The 12,443-nt window shown below is 42.4% G+C and overlaps 1 protein-coding gene across 6 annotated transcripts in view; it reads right to left on the reverse strand.

The window, feature by feature from the left end:
- The window catches only part of ppfia2 (PTPRF interacting protein alpha 2), a 97,750-nt gene that overhangs the window by 15,811 nt on the left and 69,496 nt on the right, over positions 1–12,443 (reverse strand). For 4 of the 6 annotated variants that reach the window (XR_006928521.1, XM_046872895.1, XM_046872896.1 and 1 more), the window contains 8 exons: positions 12,275–12,410; positions 11,883–12,100; positions 11,124–11,349; positions 10,418–10,447; positions 10,015–10,142; positions 6,981–7,156; positions 6,793–6,880; positions 4,635–4,637 (listed from right to left, as the gene is read on the reverse strand). Coding sequence is in view for 5 of the 6 variants with exons in the window: in XM_046872895.1 (XP_046728851.1) it covers positions 4,635–4,637; positions 6,793–6,880; positions 6,981–7,156; positions 10,015–10,142; positions 10,418–10,447; positions 11,124–11,349; positions 11,883–12,100; positions 12,275–12,410 (1,005 nt within the window). In the remaining variant the exon portion in view is untranslated. The remainder of the gene's footprint in view (positions 1–4,634; positions 4,638–6,792; positions 6,881–6,980; positions 7,157–10,014; positions 10,143–10,417; positions 10,448–11,123; positions 11,350–11,882; positions 12,101–12,274; positions 12,411–12,443) is intronic. The other 2 variants (XM_046872898.1, XM_046872900.1) reach the window with 1 other exon arrangement.

Genomic DNA, 12,443 nt, shown 5'->3' on the forward strand with positions numbered 1-12,443 from the left:
AACCCATGTTTCTTCTGAACACTGAAACCTTCTCTGCAGCATGATTAACTCCCACTGCTCTTCTGCTGCTCTTTACATATTAATCAGGAGAGATGTGAGAAAGCATTGCTGTCTCCAGTGCCCAGAGCTCTCCTTAAACCTATCAAATGTTTGGATTGAAGTGGACATTACTTAACGATCTGCAATGCAAACACTACTAGAACTTTGCTGAAGTTTCTCTGGCTTTTTGTAAAGTGGGCGTAGCTCATCTTTTGGACAGTTTATTTAAGTTGACCCTCACCAATCACAAGGCTGATGTCACTCATACAACTTTTTATTAAAATTATGTTTATGTCAAGATGATCTTCTCACAGATTTGTCAGCAGCATTTAAAGCTGATTGGCCGATTATGCAATTCGCTCAAACTATGAGTAGGTGGGGTTAAATGGTCTGACTTTGTAATAAGCCACAGACTCATAGAGAAAAAAGTGCTCACTAAGACTAATGAGTATTGCATTTGGCAGACCCTTACAGTTATCTCAGTTCTCCAGCTGAGCTTGCTCAAGCACACAGCGGTGGCAGTTTGGTGGTGCTGGGATTTGAACCCATGACCTTCTGTTCAGAAGTTCAACATCTTATCTATTGAGCTCTTACTTCCCCATGGGGTAAATCCTGGCAGAACCTGGGTAATAGGAAAGCCAGAGCTTGATGTAGTGCTTGGCCCCCTAATTCATTAAAATATCATTGTGTTTTTTTCATATAGCGTAGCGACCCCTAATAGGAGAAGCCGAAAGAAGAAGAAGAAGAAGAAGATTCCAACATTGACAGCTATGTCCACAAAATCCAAAAACTTCATCTGGGCAGTTAATAAAGATCGACCTACACTGTTTTTCAGAAGAAACACAACCCCTGGCCTGTTATTCATGAGATAACACCACCGTAACAACATCCCGATATCAGCCTCTGTTTCAGGTTTGCTGTTTTTAATTTCCGCCTCCTTGTCATTTCCTGATCTCAGCACGCTTTAGTGTGCGTTATCACAAGATTCCTTTTTTTTTTTTTTTTAAAGACACTGTTTGAAACACGGATGAAACTTTTGTGATGATATAAACATCCGACTTGTGTCTCTGAGGCTTCCACTTGCTGACACCATGACTATACAATTAGCAAGAAAAACGCCATGTAATTATTGAAAATAAACCAGTATACGCCCATTAGCACTCTCATAAAAACGGCACGATGAAGCAAACACCACCCTTTAAATCTAATTATCCAACCCAAGAGTGCAATAATAAACATGGGGCAAATTTGGAAAGAGGAAACTGACTGAAAAATCTGCAGGCACTTTTCTAACAAACAAACAAACAAACAAACAAACAAACAAACAGCAGGCAGAGTGAAATGTTTTAAAGTATTTTACAGGGAAAGTTTGGAGAAAAATGCTAATGATTAACTCGAGTTACAAGTTGTTAACACTACAATGTTATTTATTAGCATTTTACACACACTATGTTTTAGAAACTTAGCATCCTCACCTAGATGGGGTTCTATTGGTTCTATTTTGAGTCTGGGTCATCTGAAGGTTTTCTCCTCAGACCATCTCAGGGAGTTTCTCCTTGCTAACATCACCACTGGCTCATTCATTAGGGATTAAACTGTGATAGTAAACTGTATATTTGTAATCTATTCATATACTTAAAGCTGATTTTAGACACTGTCCATTGTTAAAATTGCTATACAAATAAAACTGAACTGAATTAAATAGAATAGTAACTATGGGATATGATACCCTGCTATTAGTGCTAGTATGTTATCCATCCTTCATGTCTGAACTCCCTTAAAACCTCTAAATGCTAAAACTCACAAACACCACCCCAAAAAATCTGAATAACCAAAAAGATTAAACAAAAGAGAAGCAAAAGAAACATTATTGGATTTGTGCTAATAGATTTGTTTCCTGCTAACATTGCCCTGAAATTGTACAATCCAGTAAACACTGCATCAAAAACCAGAGAAATTAGAGATTTTGCAACCCGCAGGCACTTGACTTACATACAACAGGCATTAAGGTACATTAATTGAAAGAGGTTGGGCAAAAATGCTAAAAACAACATAGGGAAGCTAGCAAGGCATGAAAAGAAGCAATTAGGACATTCATGCTAACTAATAGGAGCCAGACATAAATCAGAGTTTATGTTAATTGTTATGTTATGCTGCTATTTGGTATAGTAGCAGCAGGGTTTGTTGCCTTGCTAGTGTCCCCTGAGCTAAACTGTTAGTTCGTTTAACATTTTTTGTCCAACTGTCCCACTAACTGGAACATCAAAGAACACTTGCAGAAAGTCAACACAGAGTAGACAGTGATTAAGAGGAGGAGCTGAATGTTTCTTCCCCAGAAGATGAATTCGTAATGCAGTATAAAATAAGGACACTTGAATACATCATAGGGTAAATAAAAAGAGTGAGAGTGATAGGGAGGAAAAGAGAGGGGGGGTCTGAGTAGTACCAGATCTTTCTACATTTGTGGATACTAATGGATACTCTGTATCACTGTTGGAGATTCTGAAAATATTAAAGTATCCTTGAGGGTCTTAAGGCACTACTGATCAGAAGGTTGGGGGTTAAAACCCCATCATTGTGAAGTTACCAATTTTGAGCCCTTCAGTACAGTAAAATAACACTATCTGAATTTAGTCTATACTAATAGTCTATACTCATGGGGTGCTCTGTTATGTCCCTTGGGCAAAAGCCTTTAGCCTCTCAACTCCAGAAGTGCTGTATCATGGGTGCCTTGAGCAAGGCCCTCAACCCTCTCTTCTACAGGGGTGCTCTGTTATGGCCTTTGAACAATGTCCTTAAGCCTTTTTGACCCAGGAATGCTGTACAATGGCTCTTGAGAAGGTTCAAGAGATATAGAATTCTGGGCCCTTGGGCAGGGCCATTAACACTCTTTGTTTCAGGGATGCTGCATTATGGGCCCATGGGTAAGAACCATAACTCTCTCTACTCTACTACAGCAGTGCTGTATCATGGGTGCCTTGAGTAAACCCCTCAACCCTCTCTACTCCAGGGCTGCTCCATTATGGCCTTTGGGCAAGGCCCTTAACCCTCTCTACTCCAGTGGAGTAGTATCATGTCTCTTGAGCAAGGTAGTTAACCATCTCTGCACAAAAGAGGCTGTATCATGGCCCTTGAAAAGACACTTAAGCATTTCTTCTCAAAAGAATAGTATTATGGGCTCTTGGGCAAGGCCAATAACACTCTTTGCTCCAGGGGTGCTTCATTATGGACCCTCAGGCAAGACCCTAACCCTCTCTGCTCTAGGGGTGCTGTATCATAGCTGATCCTGCACTCAACTTTCCAAAATGCTGTGAGGAAAAAACTTCTGTCCTTCAGTGTGTAAGTGACAAATGTATGTATTTTGTCTTTGCATCTGGATATCTATTTGGAATTTTACTTAGCATCAGGATGGGGAGTATATTGTTCTTAATATTACTATCCAGGGAGAACTGGGGAAAACACAAAATGGTCTTCTTTTACTTCTACCCAAGCATGCGGTTGGCTGAAAAAAAAAACACTTGTTATTTAGCTAATAAAGCCCCTTTCAAGTTGTATTCAAGAGAGACGGTGCCGTGACCTGGTCCTTATCTTCACATGTCTGATATGAAATGTTCAGGTTGAGCGAGTTATGTAATGAATGTTTCAGTGTTCTCCGAACAAGCCGACTGGAGTGGAGGGGAGTAGAGAGAGAGTGAGTTATGATAAATAACATACACAAAAGAAATGTAACACAATTCCGAAGAGCTGACGGTCCATAACCAGAAATGGCACCTGGTTATTGCAATCCAGCACACGATGCACACTGATACACACGTCAGAAAAAAGGCCTCAGCATGGCAGGCTGTTTAATTTCAAACAAACAAACACACACAAACACACAGACTCAAGAGTTTCCAGGCAGAGATGCATCTTCTACAGTACTGCAGAGGGGAAGAATCACATGTACATCCATGTGAGAGAAAAGGCGGTAGGGCGTAGGGGGAAGTGTAGACAGCAGATGGACAGATAACTGGTCCGAGCCCTTGCGGATAAACACACACACACACATACACACACACACAAGCACGAGACAGACTGAAAAAATGCAGCAAAAGTCTCAGCAACGCAAACCAAACTTACCCGCTGATGAGGAGACGAGAAATAAAGAGAAAGAGAGAGAAATAAAGAAAGAAAGAGATTGATGGAAGACAAAATTAAAAGTCTGTTTCTGAGCATTCTGTATGCATAACACTTTATGTTTGAAACCTGGTAATTGTATTGTTTAAAAGCCAGTTTGAACTCAGCCTCCCTCAGCTGCTCTCAGGATCGGCGATTTATTATTCACAATGATTTTCAAATGAATCAAATAAAAAGGTTTCGAAACATTATTACAGCAAAAACTAAGGCTAACACACGTGCTAACCTTGGTATCATAGCTAGACTACAACTAGAACTAGAATGATAGAAATCAAGAGCAAAAATTATCAACAAACTAGCATTATTATTATGAACAGGATAAAATCCAAAGGTAAGTAACTTCAAATTAGCATGTCAAATAATCAGGCTAAAACATAAACTAGCACTAGTGCAGACATGCTAATCCAAAAGCAGTAAACCCGCTAATTCATTGTCTCTCATTACAGTATCCACAGATATTCATTATCTTTCATTAAACATGATAAATACAAACAGGCATTAAGGTAAATAGGCTAAGGCACAAGCTAGCATTAGCAGGCTAATCATGTTCTACTGGCAAGCAAAATTAGTTTAATCAAAAAACTAGTCTTGGTAAGAATTTCTTGACTGTTGTAGAATTAGCATAAAACAAGCCTGTCTAAATATTGAGGGCACAAAGCCACGTTCATAACATCTATCCTGTGTTCAAACAGCATGCAAAATGAAGGGTGTGGTAATAAGCAGAACAATCGTCCAACACAAAGACCACAATGGAAAAACAAGCAGAAAAGGGAAAGAAAAAGTCATATCATTAGCATGGACACAGTGAACACGTTGCTAACATGCAGCATCAATGAGCACTCGGACCTCCTGCTGTGGAGAGAACAACACACTGCAGACTTTCTTGAACCTTCATACGTTCTTACAGACATCTATTTGTGTTTTAAACAAAGCCACGACCTACAGCACTAATTTATTGCAATGCTGCTTTAATCCATTTTAATGGTTCTTAGTATTCAATACAAAGACTGGTCTAATGTTCCCCTAGACCTCTGTTCTTGTAGTTCCTTAGTTGTCCACTAAGCTTCACTGCCTTTATTGGTACACCAAACCTTTTATTTTTCTAGTTCCTGGCATTCTCATTATTTCTAGTGAAGTTTGAACTACCTACATAGCTCCTAGTTTTAATGACCTCTTGTTCCCAGTATCCCACAGCACACAATAACCTCAAACTTCTGGAGTTTTCCTGGCTTTCACTGTTCCCTTGTTTCCACTTTTTCGTATCCCTATGGTTTACAGTATTTTACTTGTAACATTTTTCCTCAAAGTTTCTACAATTCTACCTAGTTTCTAGATCCCCCTGTTCCCAATGTTTCCAGTGTCCCCTTCCTTCCAGTGTCCCCTAGTTTAAAATATTCCACCAAATTCCAAACATTCCCTTAATTTCCAGTATTTCGCAATATGTTTGTCCTATACTTCACCTGGCCCTGTTCACAACTATGTCCTGTGTCCTAGATGAGCTGCTAGAATTCTTCTTCTTTTGACCAGATATTTCCCACACCACCCTGGATGTGATGTACAATTTGTTTTCGAGATGCATTTGACACCGTTTATACCTGTACTTAGGTTTGACCAGAGAGGACCACAAAGGTTAATCACAGTATTTCTGGGTCTCAGTGTACCCCATACTTTTAGTGTGCATTCATGTAGTTCCTACTATCTAGTTTTCTGGAAACACTGCTTGACCTCAATTCCCAATATCCACCTACCTCTCAAAGTCCTATATTTGTGTAATTCAACAGATGTCCTTATCCAGAGTGACTAAGAATGATCTGATTTATACGACTGAGCAGTTATGGTTTACCATCAGTGGTAGCTTGGTGGTGCATTGATTTGAATTCATAGCCTTTCTATCTTCTCCTCTATTATTTATCCTCAATGCCACCCCCCCTTATTGTCTTTCTAGTTCTCAATGTCTTCCTATCTCTCACTGTCATTTTAGTCTTAAAATGTTCCCCTAGCTCTCACTGTCCTACTAGTTCCCCCTGTCTCCCTAGTTTCTAGTGTAAAAAAAAAACTCCAGTTTCTCCCTACTGTTCTGTTCATTTCTACATGTCAACATAGTTGCCACACTAGTTCTCAATGCACTCCTAATTTTCAGTGTCATTACCCTAGATTCTGGGGTCCCCCAGGAGCCCACTCTCCTCCTAGTTCCAAGTGTACCCCCACATCAAAGCCCCCTAGTTTTGGTTTGCACTCTCCCCATTTCAAACTTACTTCCAGTGTCTTTTTAGTTGCAAGTTTTCCTTAGTTGTTAGTATTTAAGTAGTTCTCACATACCCCCTATTTACTAGTGTCCCAATTGGTTCCAGTGTCCCCTCCATTTTCTCTGCTTCAGATTTCTTATGGTCTCTCCAATCTCTAGTAGTTTCTAGTTTTCCATCTCCCCCAGGTACCATGATACCCTTGTTCTGAATGCCCCCACAATTATTTAGTTGTCCCTTTAGTTCCTAGCTGCACTGTTTCTCTAGTTTCTAATTGTTGTAGTCTTTTCATGACTAATCTCTGGGATAACTGTAGGGAGTTAAAAGCACTCACTTCTTCTTTATGCGGCGGTCTTTCTCAGCCTGAGTGCCAAGTTTCCCCACAGCCATTTCCTGAGCAAGAAACTCCACATCTGAAACTCCTTATGTAACAATATGATACAAATGGGTGATTTTTCTTTGTTGAAGACAAAACAATCAATACAACAAGACATTTTGTTATTGTGTGTGTGTGTCTGGTACCTGGTCCTGGTCCCATCATCTCTTTCCCCATGTGGCCCAGTCGTCCTTTCTCCTTTTTGCCAAACAAGCGACCAATGGACGATTTGATGCCTTTCTTCTTCGGTTGTTTATGGAGTGAGTCCTGACTGCTTGCTACACTGCTCATAGCTGCCTCAGCTTCTAATGCTGCAGCCAGACTACACACACACACACACACACACACACCTACATTACTACTACATACACAGAGATTTGTGTCATCCTACCTTGACTCTAAATGGCCCAAGAAGCTAAGAGGAATAGGATCTAGAAGATACTGGGATTGAAACCCAGAAACTAAGATGATTGCAAACTACAAAGTCCAAGAAACCCCGAAGAGACCCTCAAGCAGGTCGTGTCTCAGATCAGATCCTAAGATAAGTTTGTCACAGTAGATCTAAAGGATGCAGACTTTTATGTACCCATCTTTACTTCTCACAGGAAGTTCCTGAGTTTGCTTTTGGGGTTAAAGTATTCCAATATCGGGTTCTTCCATCCGGCCTTGCCCTGTCACCCCACACCTTCACGAAGTGTGTCAATGCGGCTCAGGCTCCCCTGAGACTTCAGGGCATCCGTATCCTCAGTTATATCATTTACATTTACATTTGCGGCATTTGGCAGACGCCCTTATCCAGAGCGACGTACAAAAGTCTTGAGTCTCTAGCAATGAATAAATCTACGCTGGTACACAAGATTACAAACTTAATATAAATATAACTCTTGAATTATACAAAGCAAACTTGGAAAGTGCTAATTTAAGTGTTTCAGAAAGGGGTAGGTCTTCAATCGTCGTGTGAAGATAATCAGGGACTCCGCTGTATGGACATCTAGGGGAAGTTCATTCCACCACCTCGGTGCCAGAACAGAAAAGAGCCTTGAAGTGTACTTATCTCTCATTCTGAGAGAAGGTGGTATCAGTTGAGCAGTGCTGGAAAATCTCAGACAGTGTGGTGCAGTGCGAGATGTGATGAGGTCTCTAAGGTAAGATGGTGCTGGTCCATTTTTGGCCTTGTAGACAAGGCAATCGAAAAAAGATTGATATTAGCTCAATCAGAGCAGTTAGCAGTCCGGCATCGAGATGTCGTTCACGCGTACATAAAGGAGCTGGAGTTTCGGCTGAATACCGGGAAAAGTGTGCTTTCTCCGTCACAGAGAACCACCTATTTCGGCGTCATTTGCGATTTGGCAACTATGCACGCGCAGTTTTTCCTGCCCGCATAGCGTCCATCCTCACTGGGGTCAGGAAGGTCAGTCACTCACTGTCAAGCAGTTCCAGAGACTGCTCAGGCTCATAACAGCAGCGTCCAGTGTCATTCCACTTGGCCTCCTGCACATGAGACCCCTTCAGTGGTGACTCAAAGCCCGGGGTTCTCTCAGAAGGGCAATCCCCTCCGTACGATCAAGGTCACACGGCGATGCCTACGTGCCTTAGATGCGTGAAGAGATCCCGGGTTCCTACTCCAAGGCCCGGTATTGGGAGTTCCCGGTCGTCGCATTGTGCTTACAATGGTCAAGGTCTATGAGACAGTGTCCATCTAAGGTGGCACATCAATTGCCTAGAAATGCTGGCTGTGCTTCTGGCTTTGAAGCACTTCCTCCCGGACCTCAGAGGCCATCACATGTTAGTCTGCTCGGACAACACCTCGGTGGTCTCGTATATAAACCACGAGGGGGGTCTGCATTCACACCCCTGTACAGGCTGGCATGCCAGATCCTCCTGTGGGCCCAGGGGAAGCTCCTCTCCTTCAGAGCAGCTTATGTCCCGGGCCACTTGAATGAGGCAGCAGACACCCTGTCGAGACAGGGGTCCAAGCCTGGGGAGTGGCGCCTCCACCCCCAGGTGGTGGAGTGTTTTTTGAAAATTTCAGAAAAAGCCCTATGGTTCTCCCTGTATCCATCAGCTACAGTGGGACTGGATGCTGTGGTGCAACCGTGGCTGAGGCTGCATCTTGACAAACCCCCCCAAAGTAGAGTTTCTGCAGGAGCAGTTCGCAAAAGGGTTGGATCCCAGAGTGCCTGAATGGGACCTGGCCGTAGTGTTGGAGGCTCTATCTGAGCCCTCCTTTGAGCCTTTGGCCGAGACTTCGTGGAGGCACTTGTCCATCAAGACCGCTTTCTTGCTGGCCATCTGCTCTCTGTTTTCTTAGTTACTAGATGCTATTGTTTATAGTAGCAAATTCCCATATTTATCCCATATAGTACCAATTTCCCATATATGGTTTAATAGTCTTTGCTCTTAGTCGCTTCTTGTTCCCCTTCCAATCATCTTAGTTAATAGGTTCCAATTCCACATTACGATAGTACTTATTTTCTTTATCTTTATGATTCCCTTAATTTCTAGTTCTAGTAATCTTATTCTTTACTAGACCTCTTAGTTGTTGGTTCCTTAATTTATTAGTTTTTAAGTTGATAGTTCATGGTTTGATTAGTTCCTAATCCCCTTAGTCCCTTATTTACGGTGTCTTTTTTCTTCAGCTTCTTTTAGTTTTTAAGTACCTTTGGGTTTTAGTCATGTTTGGTACAAGTTCCTTATTTCAATGTCTCAGTTTTTTTTAGTTCACTAGGTGTTAGTCCTTTTGGTGTCCAGTTCCCGGTTCCAAGAGATTTTAGTACCAAACACCATTATCTATACTATTCCCTCTGATTATAGTTCCCAACCACCATAGTTCCTGGTTCCAAATTCCAGTTTTCCCTGGTTCATATTTTCGTTAATCTTAGTTCTTAGATTCTTTACATCTTGGGTTTATTAGTTTTTCTTGCCATGATTATTTAAAGATAACAGTTTCTGTTGTTTCTATTTCCATAAACACATGGTTTCTCTTTCTCAGGTCTGTACATTTATAATTCAATTTTAAACATTAACAATTATATTATGAAACTTAATTATATTAGTTCTACACTTGACGTGTGTGTGTGTGCGCGCGCGCATGTGTGTGTGTGTGTGTGTGTGTGTGTGTGTGTGTGTGTGTGTGTGCACGTGTGTGTATGTATGTGTGTGTGTTTGACAGACGCTCACCGTGCGTCGTTGTGAGAGGAAGCAGGCAGTGTGTGTGTCATGCGGACTTGACGAGGCGTTGGAGGCGGAGACGTCTCACACTTTATAGTGGCTTTATCCTCTCGGCCGTCCTCATCCACAGCTGCGATCTGACACACACACACACACACACACACACACACACACACACACACACACACTATAAATACCCAGGATATCACGGCAGATAGAGGAAGAGAAAATGAATGGTGGGGACTAGAGAATCAAGCACCACCGTTCTTCTTGACATACAAATAAAGATCCCACACAAACGCGCGCACACACACACGCACACACGCACACACACACACACACACACTGAGACTATAAATACACAGTAGATTAGAGCAGAGCAGGTGGTGCATGCTGGGAAATAAAGCAGTACCTTTCTCCGATGTTTGCGCAGGTCACTGGGCTGAAACACACAGATTAAATCAAACAGTGAAGATCTGATACTTCTATGTATGTCTATATTTATTTGTGTGTGTGTGTGTGTGTGTGTGTGTGTGTGTGTGTGTGTGTATATACAGTCAACCCCCGATAATTCGCGGCTCGGAAAATTTGCGGGTTCTCATTTGGAACGTAACTAACAGCAAATTGCAGATGATCTTAAAATGCACGATTCCGAAGCACCACCGAATGTTCAGGAACGTTACGAATAACATTTAAAACTTTTCACTAACAAATTCCATACAAACATTTAAAAACATTATTGCATTATTCATTTAAAGTGATAAATAAAGCATTTATGTCCATTACTTTACATTTTCTGTTGTGTGCATCAGAAAGGAACCAACTTACTGGCGTAATGTCTAAATAAATTCGCCAAGGTACCATAGGTGCTGCGGGGGTGCATCCAAGATTCTCGGATTTTGAACGTAACCCCTGCGGGTGTATATCTGTGTGGATTTGTGTGTGTGTGTGTGTGTGTGTGTGTGTGTGTGTGTGTGTGTGTGTGTGTGTATATTTGTATGTCTGGGCATGTTGTTGGGCATGTATATTTCTGTATTTGTGTGTATATGTGATTGTGTGTTTATTTGAGTGTATATTTCTGTGTGTGTGTGTGTGTGTGTCTGTCTGTGTGTGTGTACCAGGGTCATGACCCCCATGCGCTCCATGTCACGGGCGGGGCTGCGGGGTGTGTGTTTGGGGGACGATTGTCCACTGGGTGGTGAAGATGATGTGAGCGATGACGCTGTTGCCGAGGCGGTGATGAGAGAACGTGCCAGATTCAGTCCCTCTAAACTCACGCTGGCTACGCGGTGCTCGATCTCCTCTGCCCGCTGCTCCGTACACTCCTTCTCCTCCTGAATTAGCCTGCACACACACACACACACACACACATATTTAAGCTAGATCATTTTCCTCAGGATGTAGCTAGCTCTGACTCTGGACCCGAGTTTCCTGGTTGCTTAGCAACAGAGTTCCCACCATTTGAACCACTTGGAAGTTCTGGAGGTCCCTGGTGTCATGTGATTCTAAAGTGAATGCAGATCTTCATTGAAGCCAGACTTCTGATATTTTCTGAAAAGTCACTTTTGATGTAAGAGCCAATCAGATTGCATCAAGTGGGCGGGACTTGTACAGCTTGAAGCAGGCAACAGATAACATTTAACAGTTAGGTAAAAAAAAAATTACAGCCCCGCCCACTTAAAAAAAATGTATCTGTTGCATTCTCTAAGCTAGCTGCTTTCAATGCTAGAAATGTATCAAAAGCTATGAAAAGTAGGTTAAAAAAAACAAACAAAGAACCTCCCAACCACAATGCCCACTTACTGGACCTCTCAACCAATCAGATCAAAGCTCATGTAAAAGACGGTGGAGTGTGGCATAGTGGTCTGAGGTCTGACCGTATCTCCTTGTTGATGGCGTCGAGTTGTTCCTGCAGCATCATGGCGAGGGTCTGAGCGTCTGAGTGTCCGCTGGGTGACAGCAGATCCATGGAGCTAAACAGCGTCTCGCGATCGTCGTCGTCGATGTCCGACATCTCGGTGTCACTCTCGAACGGGTGCGAGCCCAACACGCCCAGCTGCTGCGAGCGCCACTCGTGCTCTCCCAGAGACTTCGCCTGGAAATAAAACACAGTGGAGATGTTTATTATTTACACAAAATGAACACACTGCATCAAAAACATCTGACAGCTCAGACTCTCAGCTTCTTTATCACATGGACTGTGTACTTTCTCTCTGTACACATACTACATTTTGTGTGTGTGTGTGTGTGTGTGTGTGTGTGTGTGAACCTTCTGTTCGTCTCTTCTCAGTCCCACTCGTCCTCGTCTTGTCCGGTGCATCACTTTAGTGGAGCGATAATCAGACTGAGAATCAGCGAGTGATCCGAGAGAATAACGCAGATCTGACGAGGCGTCCAGATGAGACCTAACACACACACACACACACACACACACACAC

The sequence above is a fragment of the Silurus meridionalis genome, chromosome 18 (genome assembly GCF_014805685.1).
Source record: "Silurus meridionalis isolate SWU-2019-XX chromosome 18, ASM1480568v1, whole genome shotgun sequence".
Lineage (NCBI taxonomy): Eukaryota > Metazoa > Chordata > Actinopteri > Siluriformes > Siluridae > Silurus > Silurus meridionalis.